Raw genomic sequence first — 17,687 nt, 5'->3', positions numbered from 1 at the left:
ATCAAGACCATGGTCTCAGATTTAGAGGAGCTGATTCTCATCCCAGCTGCTTCACACTCGGCTGCGAACCGCTCCAGCAAAAGCTGAAGATCACGCTCTGATGAAGCCAACAGGACCACATCATCTGCAGAAAGCAGAGACCTGATCCTCAGGCCACCAAAACGGATCCCCTCCACACCTTGGCTGCACCTAGAAATCCTGTCCATAAAGGTTATGAACAGAATCGGTGACAAAGGGCAGCCTTGGTAGAGTCCAACTCTCACATCTCTCATGTGAGCGAGTTGGTGAGTGGGCGAGTGAGTGAGTGAGCGAGCGAGTGAGTGAGTTAGTGAGTGAGTGGGCGAGTGAGTAAGTGAGTTAGTGAGTGAGTGAGCGAGTGAGTGAGTTAGTGAGTGAGTGAGTTAGTGAGTGAGTGGGCGAGTGAGTAAGTGAGTGAGTGAGCGAGTGAGTGAGTTAGTGAGTGAGTGGGCGAGTGAGTAAGTGAGTTAGTGAGTGAGTGAGCGAGGGAGTTAGTGAGTGAGCGAGTTAGTGAGTGAGTGAGTGAGCGAGCGAGTGAGTGAGTGAGCGAGTTAGTGAGTGAGCGAGTGAGTGAGTGAGCGGATGAGTGAGTGAGTTAGTGAGTGAGTGGGCGAGTGAGTAAGTGAGTTAGTGAGTGAGTGAGCGAGTGAGTGAGTGGGCGAGTGAGTAAGTGAGTTAGTGAGTGAGTGAGTGAGCGAGTGAGTGAGTGAGCGGATGAGTGAGTGAGTTAGTGAGTGAGTGGGCGAGTGAGTAAGTGAGCGAGTGAGTGAGTTAGTGAGTGAGTGGGCGAGTGAGTAAGTGAGTTAGTGAGTGAGTGAGCGAGCGAGTGAGGGAGTTAGCGAGCGAGTGAGTTAGTGAGTGAGCGAGTTAGTGAGTGAGTGAGTGAGCGAGCGGGCGAGTGAGTGAGTGAGTGAATGAGTTAGTGAGTGAGCGAGTGAGTGAGTGAGCGGATGAGTGAGTGAGTTAGTGAATGAGTTAGTGAGTGAGCGAGTGAGCGAGCGGACGAGTGAGTGAGTGAGCGAGCGGGCGAGTGAGTGAGTGAGCGAGTGAGTGAGCGGGCGATTGAGTGAGTGAGTGAGTGAGCGAGTGAGTGAGCGGACGAGTGAGTGAGTGAGCGAGCGAGCGAGCGGGCGATTGAGTGAGTGAATGAGTGAGCGGGCGATTGAGTGAGTGAGTGAGCGAGTGAGTGAGCGGACGAGTGAGTGAGTGCGTGAGTGAGTGAGAGAGCGAGCGGGCGATTGAGTGAGTTAGTGAGTGAGCGAGTTAGTGAGTGAGCGAGTTAGTGAGTGAGTGAGTGAGTGAGTTAGTGAGTGAGAGAGGGAGTTAGCGAGTGAGCGAGTGAGTGAGTTAGTGAGTGAGAGAGCGAGCGGGCGATTGAGTGAGTGAGTTAGTGAGTGAGCGAGTGAGTGAGGGAGGGGAGTTAGTGAGTGAGCGAGTTAGTGAGTGAGTTAGTGAGTGAGTGAGTTAGCGAGTGAGCGAGTGAGCAAGTGAGTGAGGGAGGGGAGTTAGCGAGTGAGCGAGTTAGTGTGTGAGTTAGTGAGTGAGTGAGTTAGCGAGTGAGTGAGTTAGTGAGTGAGTGAGGGAGGGAGTTAGCGAGTGAGCGAGTGAGTGAGGGAGGGGAGTTAGCGAGTGAGTGAGTTAGTGAGTGAGTTATTGAGTGAGTTAGTGAGTGAGCGAGTTATTGAGTGAGTAAGTGAGTGAGCGAGTTAGTGAGTGAGTGAGGGAGTGAGTGAGCGGGCGAGTGAGTGAGTGAGTGAGTGATCCTCCTTCATTTATCGTCATAAAAACTGTTAACTGTGTTTGTCTCTCAGCTGAACGGACACCAGCTGAGATTGAGAATGAACTCCTCTGTAGTGTGTGTAGTTTACATGAGGAGGAGTCTTCCTGCAGGTGACCCGTGGCCTCCACTAGATCTGATGGATTAGATCAAATAAATAAGCACACAGGGAGCAAAGTTTGGTGTCGGGGATGAAAACGTTCGAGGAAAACATGAATTCATGATAAGAGTCAGAAAGAGTCAACAAACAATGTCAGTTCAAATCCTTTAATCTGCCTCAGAGCGGGTAAAAAGAGTCCAAGTGTGTGTGCGCGCGCGTGTGTGTGTGCGTGTGTGCGTGCCTGTGTATGTGTGTGCCTGTGTGTGTTTGTGCACGTGTGTGTGTTTGTGTGTGTGTGCCTGTGTGTGTGTGTGTGTGTGTTTATTAGGTTAAGTTTGGGGCGGTGGGCTGGGCCCAGTTCCATGGTTCTAGTGGGCTGGACCGTGAGTCTGCTCTGACTGAACATGCTGAGAAACTAACATTCACCAAATGTTTCCTCCACAGCTCAGCACCATGGCCGCAGCGCTCGCCGCCCTGCTCGTCTTCCTCCTCACCGCCGCTGCTTCGGCGCTGGAACCGGGCCACGGACACGGTACCACTCTCTCTTCTATCTCGCCAACTTTCCTCCTCGTTTAGCTGAACTGAACAAAGCAAGCGCCTGACTCACGCAGGCGCCGGTAGTCAGATCTGGTTTTTGACCCAGATTAACGAGGTCTAACGAGGTTTTAGGTGAGGCGAGCAGCTGCGGAGGTGTTAGTGTTTGAGGTGCTTCAGCCTTCGCACCAGCTCAGCGTTGCACAACATCCCAGTGCTCCGCTCGGAGCCAGCAGGCTTCTGCTGAAGTGGTTACCAGGAATCCAGCCAAGGACAGAACACTTCAGCGCTCAGCCACGAGGAGCTGTTCAGGGTTCTGGTCACATCTGCTGTGTTTACGCCCTGATATCTGCCAACTGGAGCGGAGTCTGAGGTCTCTGCTTTTAGGGGGTTGTTGTCCGAGTGTGGTTTGTTCTCCTTCTGGAAGGAAATCTACTGTGAGGTCAAAGGTCATCAGCCCCAGGGTTCTAAGTCACCAGCTGACATCTGAAGTCAAACTGGTGTTTCTGTGGTTAAGAGCTGCGTGTTCAGAGGAAAACAGACATTTAGGACCGGCCCTCCCGTCCAGCTGCTCATCCAACACAGATGTTGTGTCGGGTGTAAAACAGCTGGAAGGAATCACCTGCAAGGTGTGAAGGAAGCCAAAGAATCAGGTAATCTGCCTGAACGGGTCTGTGTGCTCACGTATGGCAGGATGAGGGAAAATAGCCGTTTGACACGATAAAAGAGCGTTTTTGGTTCAGCAGAACATTTCAGCTTCCATAACGACGTACACACGGCTTCGCGACTCGTGTTTCTGCTGCCGGTACTCCGTGTAACACAAGATGTTCATGATATCTGTAATATTAGATCACATACTCAGATTACTCAGATAACATGTTTACTCATAGATCTACATGATGGCAAAGACCAGTTTCAATTTTATGTAAACTAAATATTCAATAAAGTCAATATCCCGAATCAATAAATGAACAAACAAACAAATAAAACACAAATAAATAAATAAATTGGAGGATTTAATTCACCAGGAACCAAAAATCTTAACTGTTTTACTTTGAAGCACAAGGAAGTTTTTTTTTGTCGCCAAAGAGAAATCACCTCGTTTTTATTATTTATTCAACTAGAAAACCCAGTTTAGATCATTTTATTATAGAAAATAAAACACATTTCTCTTCTTTCTCGTGTTGTTTTTAATTTAACTTTACTCAGCAGGTTGAACAGAAAGCAGAGCTCCCACAGCCGACGTTCTCACGCCGCCGTAACCTGGACTCGTTCCAGTGGCAGGCTGTTTAAAAATAACTCGTCCCGCTTCTCCTGAAGCACTCGCTGCTGGAAAGACGACTTCTAGGCACTAACGGGTCTCTGGAGACAAACCAGAGGTTTTAACTTTCCGACCAGGTGCTTTGTAGGGCGACATGGTGGCTCAGTCCGTAGCACCGTGGCCCTGCAGCATCAAGGTTGCTGGTTCAAATCCTGGCTGTGGCCTTTCTGCGTGGAGCGATGCCTAATTTATACTTCACCTGCGTTGGGACGGACACACGCAACGCCGTTACACGTCGACGCAAGAGCCCTGGGTGGGCTTGCGGCCCCAAATTTTAACTATCCGTCAAAAGAGACGGAGACCGCAAGCTTGTGATTGGTCAGGACGCCGCTTCCTGTTTTCATTTGTCAACAGCACCGTCTTTGCCGCTTCAAAACGTAAAGAGATGCTGACCAGAGGAGTACAAAGATGTGCACAAGCGTGTAATTCTTGGGCGGAAAAGACGAGAAACGTGGGTTTAGAGGTGCCAATCACATGAAGCGGTGGAGGGAAGGAGGTAGGGGTGGGCGATATAGCCTAAAATCTATATTGCGATATAATTTGAAAAATGTGCGGTGACGATATATATTGCGATATATGACTTTCTTTTGTATATATGTCAAAAACGACTGTTTCTACACATACTCACATACCAGATGCATTGCAGCTAGCCTGGCAAGCCAGACTAAATAAATGTATTATTTAGTCTGGCCACCAGTGTTGCCAGATCCAAAATCCCACAATATCGTACAGAGAGGCTTAAATTATTGTTTTTCAGTACAAATTATCGTACATTATAAATTTGATAATAACGTTCTATAAACGACTTCTCACTCCAATATAATATAACAAAGAAGGTGTTTTATATTGCCCTGTTTAAATAAACATCTTTAAAACCAGTAATATAGTGCTTATAAACGTGCAGAGTGTGTCGGCACCACTCCGACCTCCACGCATTGACACAGTATGCACATTTGCGCAGTCCTATTTATTTCATTTCTACATGGGTTAAAAGTAGGGTTGTCACGGTAACCGGTATAGCGGTAAACCCCGGTAAAAAAGTTGACAATAAAAATAACCGTCCAGTTTTTAAAAAACTAAATTATCTCGGTGGGTTTACCGTGGCCGCGGTTTCGGCGCGGTGACCCTTACCAGCCACCGTCGCTTCAGCTGAAGTTCCCGCGGCGCGCACACGCACTTTTTAGTTTGCAACGGCACCAAAACTTTGAAGCTGAAATAATGGCCGAAGGAGGAGACGGCAGTGCCCAGGACATCCATCAGCCCTCAAAGAAGACTAAATCGGAAGTATGGGCATATTATGGATTTCTGAAAAATGCTGAGGGACAGTTAATAGAAGACGGCTATCCCGTTTGCAGAACGTGCAGGAAACAAGTGTCTGCAAAAGGCAGCAACACTTCGAATCTAATGGCACATCTGCGTGACCATCACCCACGTCTCTACAGCCAGTGCAAGGTAAGTTAACATTAGCATTTTAGCTTAAATGCCTGACGCGAGGACATTTGGCTGAGGGAGAATGCAACGAGTCACTATATACTGCAGCCGCAGCGTCCTCTGCCAGCAGTTAAACCGTGTCACGGACACCCTGTTGCTGGATGAAGCATCTTATTTGTTGATGATGAAGAGAAATATACAATTAGTTCCTTGTCATTGATTTGTTTACTTATTCAATGCCATTTATACTTGAACATTTGGATTTGATTACATAGTGTAGTAGTTATTTTAGTAATTTGTTTAAAGTGGCTATTTATTTTCAATACATATTTTTTAAGGTTGACTTGTACAGCGCTCAAGTCAAGTGTGGACTGGAGTTTTAGATTTTCATTTTGATAATGAAGAAAACAAGTATATGAGAAAACAAGTGGTGTTTCTTTGATTTGTTTACATATTGTTTATGTTTTGAATGTTTGGATTTGTATCATTTAAACCTGCACTGACTACTGTAACATGTTCCAGAAAAATAAGCTATTTGTTCCTTTACTTGTGAAAAGTTGCACTTTTGCTAAGACTTTGTGTTATTTTAGGTTTAATAAACAATATTAAACCTTTTCAGAACTATTTCAGTTTGTGTAGAACAGGACTATCAATGCTTTCTGAACATATGCAACACCGTTTAAAAAATACCGCGATAATACCGAAAACCGTGATAATTTTGGTCACAATAACCGTGAGGTTAAATTTTCATACCGTGACAACCCTAGTTAAAAGCACGCAACAAAACATCACAGCAGTGGAAAAACTGACCCAATAAATGACACAGCAGCCTACTCACCTAGTTGCTGATCTCGATCTCCTCATCTGATTCACTGTCTGTCGCAGCAGAATGCCTTTAATCACCTGTACTAAGTGGTCTGTGCTTCTCAATGCAATGTTGTGCTGGGCTAAAAATCCACATAGCTTGATTTCAGCGTTTTTCACATCATTTTCAAACTTCTCTTTTTCATTAGTTTGTAGGAGACATTTATAAACCTGTAAGCACTGAGGTGAAATCTGACTTCAGAACAGTTTAAAATTATGTAATTGACTTGGGAAAGCCACAACAAAAGATGGTGTTACTAGATGCAATGTGAAATTATCGTACATTTGAGGATTTTTGAAACTATTGATCGTACAGAGCCCAAAATGATGGTACAAATACGATAATTATCGTACATCTGGCAACACTGCTGGCCACGCTCCATTGACGGCTCTCGGTTGTGGGGCGGGTTCTACCGTTGTCTTTCAAATGATCTCCGCATTCCACTGGACAATGAATGTGACATACTCTTGTTTCACTCTGTTGCATCATCCCACCCACCAGGCATATAGAGTGCCCTGATTGGCCCACAAAGCGGATAAAGCTCTGTGATTTGTTCACTAAGCAGATAGAGCACTATGATTGGCCCACCATTATGGACCAATCACAGCTCTTTATGTGTTTGAAACCCCTCTAGAGAGCTGTGATTGGCCAGCCAGAGTGCTGTTGAGGCTGCAGAGGTTCCAATGGAGCATGCCTAGACCAAACTTTGCAAAGCGAGAATTTGGTCTAGTTCACTAGGCTAGATTACAGCAGCAGAATAAACACACTTCAAACAGTATAAAATGTGTCTTAATCATGTCCCGAAAGCTGCTTTTCTCCACTGTAAGAAACGGCGCCATGTCCTTACACAGGTACCATACCATACCATATTTATTTATAAAGCACCATTTCAAAATAGCATGGCAGCTAACCAAAGTGCTGTACATAAAAAGCCTAATGCTTGACCAAGAAACACAATAAGAACAGGCAAAATACATCAGAACAAAGCATAAATAGTCGGAGATAAAAATTCCTACTAAAAACAATAAAATAGGAGAACAGTTAACAGCACTATAAAAAAATTAATGCAACCAATGATAAAAACATTTGAAATGGCACAAATAAAACGAAATAAAATACCAGATGGTGCGAGGTGCCAAAAGTGAGCAACTAAATCATAAAAATGGAATTAAAAACTCAAATCCGGTGCTAGATTGTCATGAAAAGTGTCACGGAGGGAAGGCAATGCTAAAGAAGTGTGTTTTCAGGGCCGACTTGAAACTGCTAATAGAGGGAGCCAGGTACGTGGTAATGGCATTTGTAATATCAATCCACCGTCGATTATTTCTCTCATACTGAGTGCCTTTAGCAAATGCTTGTAAAACATCCATCTGCTGGTGTGTAAGACCACCTTTTTTCTTACCGCTCGACTGACTGGGCGTTTGTTGAGGACGCAGTTTTTGGCTTTCTTCGTATTCCACAACGTGCTTCGTTTTGAGGTGGTAAAACAAATTAGATGTATTCCCTCTATTCGCTAATACTTTCTTCCGGCATACTTTGCAGATTATGTTGTTCGGCTCCACATCCGACTCCTTAAAGCCAAACCAAGTCCAAATGACCGATGTTGCACCGGTCTTCTTTACGAGAACCTCCTCCACCACAGGCTCCATGACTTGACACTTGTCTCCACTGATGAAGAACTGCAGAAACGTGGATGTTTGTAGAGCAGATCTTCTGTATTAATTCAAACCTATTTTCTGTTGCTGTTTAGCAGGAATGTTCGCTAACCTACGAATGACCGACTCTTGTCCCACCTGCCTCATGCGAGACACCCTCAGGCTGCAGCCGGTTACACCACAGGCCCTTGGACATGCAGCAAATCCGAGTTTCTGGCAGCCCGGATGACAGGAATTTGACGAGAGAATATTAGAAGCATGATTAGATTCAGATTTGGTTAAAATCAAACAGCTGCCTATAGCAGGAGGATTGGATCTGTAATCTGTGACTGATTACACCTGATGGTGGCGCTGTTCCAGCAAAGGAACTGTATTTTTACATTTTCCCCATGAGAGCACTCTGGTGGAGGCCAACTAAATAACCTCCTGGTCTTTGTGCTCACAGCACAGGCTCGCCGTGTAGACGTGAATGCTTTCAGCAACAAGAAAAACACGCTCTAATTATCATTAAGAGGCTGTAAAAACAGAGATAACGAGCCGTTCCAGCTAGTGGCCAGCCCGGTCTGCTGAGAGGACGACTCTGTCCTTTTAAAGGAAACAAGTGTTGGCCTCCACCTCCTGAACAGAAGCACATCTGGGTTTATAAAGATTATCCAGTGAGGAGGTTCTGGTTCTCTCTGAAGGCGATTAATCTCAACGTGAACATGTTTACTGTGGGTCAGAACCACGCCCCCACAATGTGGCTCTAAAATTGGGCCCAACCAGGAAGTACCAAAAATTGCATTTCCACCCTCATCCACTAGGGGCTGGTGTCAGAAGCGAGCAAATCCTCATTGATCCCCATGTTAAAAATACCAATTTCACAGCAGAAATAAACATGTTTACAGCCTGGTACCAGAACATGTTTTAGGTTTAAATGATCTAGTTTACACTCATGACAACTCTGATGGGGGTGAATTTTTTTCTCACTCTTCTGTTTAAGTGTATTAAAAGCCTAAAATTCTGTATAATTAATGAGCATCAGACCCACGTGACCACAGAGCTAGCTCCGTGGAAAGGCCTCAGTAGAGCCTCGGTCTGGCCTGGAAACTGCTCCGGGATTTTGAGTCTCTGTGTTTGTGTATTCTTGTTTGGATATTTTTTGTGCAATTGTTGGACAAAATGACTTGCTGTGGCATTAATTGCACTAATAGAGCGTCCAAGGAGTCTCCACTTCATTTTTTTCGGTAAGTAAAATTATATTTATGTATTTTAGGTCACTGCCGAGCTGAGCTTAGATTTTAACATGTACTGTTTAACCATGAAATTTAAATGTAATAGGGTAAAACCCAGTGCATTTAACATAATGCTGCACTTTAGAAAATGGGTTGAAATATAACATGTTGGTGGAGCTGGGTTCCCACTATCGGCTTGTAGAGCTCTCAGGAGACCGATGTTTTCCACCCGTTCTCACCTCCCCGCAGCTCGGCGCGTCTCTGATTGTGGCTCCTGTCTGCTGCACGGGCTGACGGCTTGTGGAGCTCTGGGATGGAAACCTTTCCACCCGGTTCTCCCCAGCGGCAGCTCTGCGTATCTCAGATCGCAGCGGCGCTTGTCTGCTGTGCGGCTGCCGGCTTGTGGAGGTCTCGGAGACCTCTGTGTTCCACCCGGTTTTACCCAGCGGTCAGCCCGGCGTATCTCTGACTCAGAAGCTCTGGTGTTGTGCACAGTTAACTCCGGTTGTAGCTAGGTTGCTACCTCCGTTAGCTTAGCTCCCACCTCCGCATTAGCTTTGGGTTAGCTTCAGGTTAGCTTGTAGCTAGTTTGACCGGGTGTCGTCAGTTGATCCCAGCCTTACAGCCCCACCCTCAGCGCCTCCTCTCTTCCCTTTTATGGAATTGTCTGGGCTTGACGGAACCTGTGACATGGTCAAAATGGCGGTGGTGGCCACCTCCCATTTTAGTACAAAAACGTGATATTGGAGTCTATGGAAAGGAGATGTCCAGTATATTTATGTCGGTGGTCAGAACCCGTGGTGCGCTGATGTCATCTAGGAAACCGTAGGAAAGTGCAGCTCGTCTGTTTACTTTCACCGGTCGTGACCTCTGCAGACAGCTGCTGGGCTAACGCTAGAACCCGTTAGAACCTGCTTCTGATGGGTTTGGCTCCGGCTGCAGGTCAGCTTTGGTCGCAGATCTAAAAGTTATCAAAGTGGAAGTTATGGAAAGCTAAAAACCTCAAAATATATGGAATAGTCTTAAATAGATTTTTTAAGTTATACATTAGAGTTTTATGTTTTACAGTAGGCGTGTCTATTAGGGTCGTCACGGTGTGAAAATCTAACCTCACGGTTATTGTGACCAAAATTACCACGGTTTTCGGTATTATCGCGGTATTTTTTTTAAACGTTTACATTTTCAGACAACTAAATAAACCCTGTTTATCAGGAAAATATTGTCCTCGGTTTGTGTCTAAATTTAGCCTAAAATGTGTTATTTTGTAATTATGTTTATTTGTTTACATTTTTCCCCTTTAGTCTTTAAAATACCAATATTTGCCCATAACTTCTTATTTTTTGTCTGTTTGATGTCATCATTTTACAAATATTAGACCAGATGATACTCAGTACTCAAGTAGACTTCTAATCAGATACTTTTTTACCCTTACTTGAGTAATAAACCCTATATCAGGAAATATTGTCCTCGGTTTGTGTCCTTCCAGTGAGCTTTGCAGATTTGGGAAAATGTCATCAGGCAGTAATCATTGTTAAATTCATAATTATTCTCGGAGAGAGACCAACTCTTATCGGCCCCTGGGAGCCCCGTAATGCATAGCGTCATTTCAACATGGCGGTGTCCGCGACACGGTTTATATGCTGGTAGCGGCGCTGCGGCTGCTTTATATAGCGACTCGTTGCATTCTCCCTCAACCTAAATCCTCGGATCACGCATTTTAGCTAAAGCGCTAACGTTAGCTTGCCTTGCGTTGACTGTAGAGTTGTGGGTGATGGTCACGCAGATGTGTCATGAGATTTGAAGCGTTGCTGCCTTTCACAGACACTTTTTCTGCACGTGCTGCAAACAGGATAGCCGTCTTCTATCAACTGTCCCTCGGCATTCTTCAAATATCCAAAAGATGCCCGTACTTCCCACTTTGTCTTCTTTGAGGGATAATAAATGTACTCCTGAGAGCTGCCGTCTCCTCCTTTGGCCATTATTTCAGCTTTAGCTTCAAGAAAGTTTTGGTTGTAAATAACAAAGTGCGTATGTGCCGCCGGCAACTTCAGCAGATGATACGGTGGCTGGTAAGGGTCACCGCGCCTACACCGCAGCCACGCTAATCCACCGAGATAATATATGGTTTAAAAAACAAGACGGTTATTATTATTGTCAACTTTTGTAGCGGGGTTTACCGCTACACCGGTTACCGTGACAACCCTAGTGTCTATCAGAGTCAGACATGTAAAATAAATAAAACATATTTTGCTTTTTTAGAGATACCAAAAGTTAGAATTTGCGGTGAAATCATCAGTAAACGGTTTAGTGTCTCAATCGTGTTGGAATGAAGGTCACATACGCCCTTATGACGAGACACACCACACCTGAAAATTTGCGTAATATTAACGCAGCAGCGTGCCCAAGAAACGCGCCACGCCGACACGGCAATGCGCAAATTTTGCGACGTTCATTCCGCCTCACTTGGTATTAATATTGCAGGGAAGTTTCTTCTTTTTGGTGCCCCCTCCCCAACCTCTTGTTGCCCTGCGCACAGTGCGTGATGCGTGTGGGCGGAGCCCCAGTGCTGTTCCCACCACAGACGTGATGCATCCCGCTCATTTCTAGTGAACGGGAGCAGATGTGTGTACCAGCTGAAGTAGGGAAACGTGAATTGTCGGGAAAAGGGCGTCGGTCCTCAGAACCTGTACATCTGTGGGGAGATCTGGAGAGTGAAGGTCATCGAGTTCTGGAGCGATGTGTTCTTTTTACCTGATAAAACACCAAAAATTTGCTTCTCTCTGTTTCGCGCTGCGAGCGGGGAGATTTCTGAGCAGTAACCCGAGCGAGAGGATCGTGGCCCGTCTGGCACATGACCGACACCTGAGCGTGAACAAATGACCCAGTGGTACCTCCAGTTATGGTCACCAGTTTTTACTCCACACTTGATCTTCTGGATTTCAGCCTTCAGCAAAGCCGGTAGAAAGAGCCGGATTCGGCATCAGTCTTAGTTAATTGTTGTGGTTAAACACAGATGGGAGTTAGAAACAGCCACAGCCTGATCTTCCATGTAAAACGAGCGGCAGGATTGCCTCAGACAGCTGGGTGTCAGGCATATTTTTCCTCTAAATCCCGATGAAGCACAGTCCCGGGGAGCAGATCTGGTAAACAGGTTATTTTTAAGCCCTGGCTCTCTGAAGTGGGCCAGAGGTATGCATCGTCTACTGCTGCTGTTCTGAAAGGTTCTCCTTGTTCTCTCAGAGCGCTCGCTCAGCCAGCCTGGGCTGCTCCATGACCCTCTCTGAAATGTTGATGCAGTCAGAACTGTCAGTCTGCCTCTGACCTGCCGTTTACCTCCAGCTGAGTGAGGGTTAGGATTATCATTCAGATTCATTTCTCTATATTCTCCTGATTGCAGAAACATTCTAGCCTGGCAAGCCAGACTAAATAAATGTATTATTTAGTCTGGCCACGCTCCATTGACGGCTCTCGGTTGTGGGGCGGGTTCTACCGTCGTCTTTCAAATGATCTCTGCATTCCACTGGACAATGAATGTGACATACTCTTGTTTCACTCTGTTGCATCATCCCACCCACCAGGCATATGGAGTGCCCTGATTGGCCCACAAAGCGGATAAAGCTCTGTGATTTGTTCACTAAGCAGATAGATACTAAGCAGATACTGGTTAATACAGAGAGTTTCTCTATTTTTCCAGGTCAAGAGGATAGTTTTCTTAGCGATGCATATGGCAGTCAGAACCACGTGAACCAAAGATGTTTCAATCGGGACATCGTCCAGGTTTCCCAGTAAACAAAGAGAGGGGGAAGTTGGGATATGACATTTCAGAGACTTTGACAGGTCTTCAAACACTCTACCCCAAAATCCCTGGACAGGTGGGCAGGACCACAGTGTGTGAATGTAATTGTCAGGAACGTTGTTTGTGCAGTGTGTACAGGTGTCAGACGACACAAACCCCATCTTGAACATCCGATGACCTGTATAGTGTACTCTGTGTAGAATTTTATGCTGAATTAATTGTAAATTGGGGTGTCTGATCATTTTAAAACATTTTTAAGGATTTGGAGTCTTACTTACTGATATTTGGACATCTCTCCTCTGATTGGCTAACAGCAACACGACTCTACCACTGACTCTGCTCTGCAACGTTGATGTTTTATCGCCACCAATAACACAAGCCTGGAGGAGTTCTGCTGTGTGGTGCTAATGCTAACAGTTAGCTTCTACTAGCAGAGACGTTCTCCGCTGTTTCCTGGACACTAAACCAACAACAGCCTTCCCCGTTGTGAGTCAACATGGGTGAGTCCCATGCATGCCCCCCCACCCACCAGCAGAAACCGGACTGGCTGGGGTCTGGGAGGACTGAGCAGAAATACCGTAGAAACAGAGACACAGACTTTTACCTGAATATTTGAGGAAAATTAAAAGTCTAAATCTCCACAAATTCAAAAAATATAAACCCCTGAGCCTCTAAAAATAATAGAAAACACAAACAGCTTTATCAGTGGTCATAATGTTGTGGATAGTGTTTGTTATATAAGTAAAGCAATAGTCCCCATTCCACTATTGGACTTTTATCAGACCTAACAGAATCTTACAAAGTCAGAAAGGGCCCAGAAGGGTCGGTGGGCGGGGCTTGCGGTTATCTCATTCTGATTGACGTTGCCAAACAATCAGCACTTAGAAAATTGGAAAAGTTGTTGGTGAATGGAAACAAGAGAAAATAAGGAGAGCTTTCATTCATCGCTGCCATCGTTGTGAAACACAACAAGCATTCCTGCTTCTCCTGTCGCAAAGGGCCATCCCATCCCCAAACAACGATCCTGTACGGATCAGGGCAGGAACTCAGACCCCACAGTCATCAGCAGCTCTTCCTGTGATGTTTTAAATCCAGGTTTAAACCTCAAGGTGGTAATACCCGCAGTGCAGAGATTCAGAAAAACAGGCTATTTTAAAGCCTTTAGATGAGACACGAACGAGGGCTGACCTCCACACAGAGACAACAGAACGTGCTGCAGTGCATTCTGGGTCGTTTGAGTCTGCTGCAGCTCTGTGCACATATGGTTCTAGTTTGTGGCGGCGGTCAAACCCCGGGCTTTCTGTGCAGCCGTGTTTCTCAGTAAAGTGAAAACAAACAGATTATTCCACGACAGCAGAGGCAGTGAACTCTCCTGCAGATTTCCCCTGACAGGCTGTTCAACGACTTCCAGGAAAACGCCGACGGGCCCCCGCGGGCCGGCAGATCACTGGAATTAGGTTACAGATCCCGCAGCTTCACGAGAAGCAGCACAGAGAGGACCTTTGTGGTGTAATCACATTTCTCTCTCCCTCTCTCCTTACAGTCCCCCCCCACCTCACCGGCTGCCTATCCAACAACATGGAGACGTTCAACTGCAGATGGAGTGTCGGAAGTTTCCAGAACCTCTCAGAACCAGGAGATCTGCGTCTGTTCTACTACAACAGAAAGTGAGGAAGGAGACCGTTCTCACTAACTGATGAATCTGTTTTCCTGCTTAGAGCAGAACTTTATCAGAACAACAGCATCTTCCCACTAAAACGCAGCTGAGCAGAGGTCAGACTTTTACACATGAAGGTAAAGAAATGGCGTGCTTGAGCGAAACACCAGTCTCTGAGGGGGTTCCGCTGATAAAAAGCTGAGCATCCGAGTCGGGTTTTGTTCTGACGCTCCGTCACCGAACCGCTGATCGGATCAGGGACACGTCTGGTGTACACACACCTTATCTAACACGTGGCGCTCCGACTCCCCCGCCTTCAAAAGGCAAAGTCCACCTCAGGGTCACATCTGCTGCTTTAAAGGAACATTTCAGACAAAGATGTTTTTCCTCGTGAATCTGGGTGGGATCGATAGCAGGGTTCTCTGTGGTTATTTACAAGAGACGATAGCAGCAGCAGCAGCTAAATGTAGCGCTTCTGGTGCCTTCAGGCAGGAAGTTCTCCGTTTTTCTGCTGAAATAAGGAGTAAAAATTGACGGTGGTGTGAAGGTTTATTTTTTAAGTGTAGTAGATTAGGGCTGAAGAAGGACAACAGCAACACACGGGCTGTGCCCAAATTCAGAAGTGTCTTTGTAAGGACCCGTCCTTCCCAGTCGTCTTTGTAAGGACCCGTCCTTCCCAGTCGTCTTTGTAAGGACCCGTCCTTCCCAGTCGTCTTTGTAAGGACCCGTCTTTCCCAGTCGTCTTCGTAAGGACCTGTCTTTCCCAGGCTGAATGGTGGCTCAGTGGTTAGCACTGTTGCCTCGCAGCACGAAGGTCGCAGGTTCGAAACTCGGCTGCGGCCTTTCTGTGTGGAGTTGCATGTTCTCCCCATGCATGCGTGGGTTTCCTTCGGATACTCCGGTTTCCCCCACAGATCACAACATGCCCTATAGGTTATAAGTCGCTTTGGATAAAAGCTTCTGCTAAATAAATAAACATAAACATAAGGACCCGTTCTTCCCAGTCGTCTTCGTAAGGACCCGTTCTTCCCAGTCGTCTTCGTAAGGACCCGTGCTTCCCAGTCGTCTTCGTAAGGACCCGTTCTTCCCAGTCGTCTTCGTAAGGACCCGTGCTTCCCAGTCGTCTTCGTAAGGACCCATGCTTCCCAGTCGTCTTCGTAAGGACCCGTCCTTCCCAGTCGTCTTCGTAAGGACCCGTCCTTCCCAGTCGTCTTCGTAAGGACCCGTCCTTCCCAGTCGTCTTCGTAAGGACCCGTCCTTCCCAGTCGTCTTCGTAGGGACCCGTCCTTTCCAGTCGTCTTCGTAAGGTTCCGTCCTTCACAGTCGTCTTCGTAAGGACCCGTCCTTCCCAGTCGTCTTCGTAAGGACCCGTCCTTCCCAGTCGTCTTCGTAAGGACCCGACCTTCCCAGTCGTCTTCGTAAGGACCCGTCCTTCCCAGTCGTCTTCGTAAGGACCCGTCCTTTCCAGTCGTCTTCGTAAGGTTCCGTCCTTCCCAGTCGTCTTCGTAAGGACCCGTCCTTCCCAGTCGTCTTCGTAAGGACCCGTCCTTCCCAGTCGTCTTCGTAAGGACCCGACCTTCCCAGTCGTCTTCGTAAGGACCCGTCCTTCCCAGTCGTCTTCGTAGGGACCCGTCCTTTCCAGTCGTCTTCGTAAGGACCCGTCCTTCCCAGTCGTCTTCGTAAGGACCCGTCCTTCCCAGTCATCTTCGTAAGGACCCGTCCTTCCCAGTCGTCTTCGTAAGGACCCGTCCTTCCCAGTCGTCTTCGTAGGGACCCGTCCTTTCCAGTCGTCTTCGTAAGGTTCCGTCCTTCGCAGTCGTCTTCGTAAGGACCCGTCCTTCCCAGTCGTCTTCGTAAGGACCCGTCCTTCCCAGTCATCTTCGTAAGGACCCGTCCTTCCCAGTCGTCTTCGTAAGGACCCGTCCTTCCCAGTCGTCTTCGTAGGGACCCGTCCTTTCCAGTCGTCTTCGTAAGGTTCCGTCCTTCGCAGTCGTCTTCGTAAGGACCCGTCCTTCCCAGTCGTCTTCGTAAGGACCCGTCCTTCCCAGTCGTCTTCGTAAGGACCCGACCTTCCCAGTCGTCTTCGTAAGGACCCGTCCTTCCCAGTCGTCTTCGTAAGGACCCGTCCTTTCCAGTCGTCTTCGTAAGGTTCCGTCCTTCCCAGTCGTCTTCGTAAGGACCCGTCCTTCCCAGTCGTCTTCGTAAGGACCCGTCCTTCCCAGTCGTCTTCGTAAGGACCCGTCCTTCTCAGTCGTCTTCGTAAGGACCCGTCCTTCCCTGTCGTCTTCGTAAGGACCCGTCCTTTCCAGTCGTCTTCGTAAGGTCCCGTCCTTTCCAGTCGTCTTCGTAAGGTCCCGTCCTTCACAGTCGTCTTCATAAGGACCCGTCCTTCCCAGTCGTCTTTGTAAGGACCCGTCCTTCCTAGTCCTCATAAGAATCTAATGTTCAGCCTGCGAGGATTCCCGGGATGGGGGGGGGGGGGGCAGATCTGCACTCAAACTCAGCGTTAGCACAACTTCTGCACAGAAACTCACAAGAACGTGGCTGAAATGTCCCTTTAAGACATAAAGTATGTCTCTTGTTGATTAGACAAAAAGTCGTCCACACAGGACAAGTGAGTACACTAAGTCTGTTTATAAATCTCTCAAAAACGGACCGACAGTCAGGAACTCTCCTCTCTGGAAAAACCGCAGGGACTAATCCAAAAACGTCTACTGGTCTAGGATTCAGCAGCACACCTCACTCCAGATGCCAAAGATCCCAAATCCGGTTCCTTTGTATCTCTGAGATGCTTCAGCCCTGTGCTCCACCCCAAAATATTCCTTCTTCATTCCACCTCTCTGTCCCATCTACGGATTTTCCATGGTGGGTTTGAGTCTTTAGCCATGCTGCTCCCCGTCTCCGGAATTTTCCCTTTATCCGTTTAAACTTCCAAGTCCTTCCTGTTCATCCTGTTGTCTGACAAAAGTCAAAGAACAGGATAAATAAAATATTTTATAGGCTCCAGATGTTCTGAGTCACATGTTTATGTTTGAGACTCTTATTGTGAAGGATTAAAGGAAGTTATGAGTTCCTGTTGGACTATTATCTGAGCAACACAACACTCTTGTTTTATTGGAGCTCATGCTTTTTGGTCCGACCATTTTCCAGCAGTAAACCCTAACCCTAACTAACCCTAACCCTTGTTTCAGAAAACGAACTGATGCTCAGAACAATAAGTAAAAAGCACGAACTAAATCTTTTTTTATTCTTATATTATTTCATAGTTTGTGATTATGAGATTAGAAATGCTGCAACAAAGCGGTATTTAGCATTAGCC

The 17,687-nt window shown here is 46.7% G+C and overlaps 1 protein-coding gene across 4 annotated transcripts in view; it reads left to right on the top strand.

Annotated features, from left to right (window-relative positions):
* The window catches only part of ghrb (growth hormone receptor b), a 39,640-nt gene that overhangs the window by 6,717 nt on the left and 15,236 nt on the right, over nt 1–17,687 (top strand). The window contains exons 1-3 of one of the 4 annotated variants that reach the window (XM_070552538.1): nt 1,734–2,427; nt 12,610–12,787; nt 14,255–14,378. In XM_070552538.1, the coding sequence (XP_070408639.1) occupies nt 14,290–14,378 (89 nt within the window). In that variant the 5' untranslated portion in view covers nt 1,734–2,427; nt 12,610–12,787; nt 14,255–14,289. The other 3 variants (XM_070552536.1, XM_070552535.1, XM_070552537.1) reach the window with 3 other exon arrangements.

Source organism: Nothobranchius furzeri, chromosome 6 (genome assembly GCF_043380555.1).
Source record: "Nothobranchius furzeri strain GRZ-AD chromosome 6, NfurGRZ-RIMD1, whole genome shotgun sequence".
In the NCBI taxonomy this organism is placed as follows: Eukaryota; Metazoa; Chordata; class Actinopteri; order Cyprinodontiformes; family Nothobranchiidae; genus Nothobranchius; species Nothobranchius furzeri.
The sequence above is the reverse complement of the archived record's forward strand: the minus strand, read 5'-3'. Positions and strand labels throughout refer to the sequence as shown.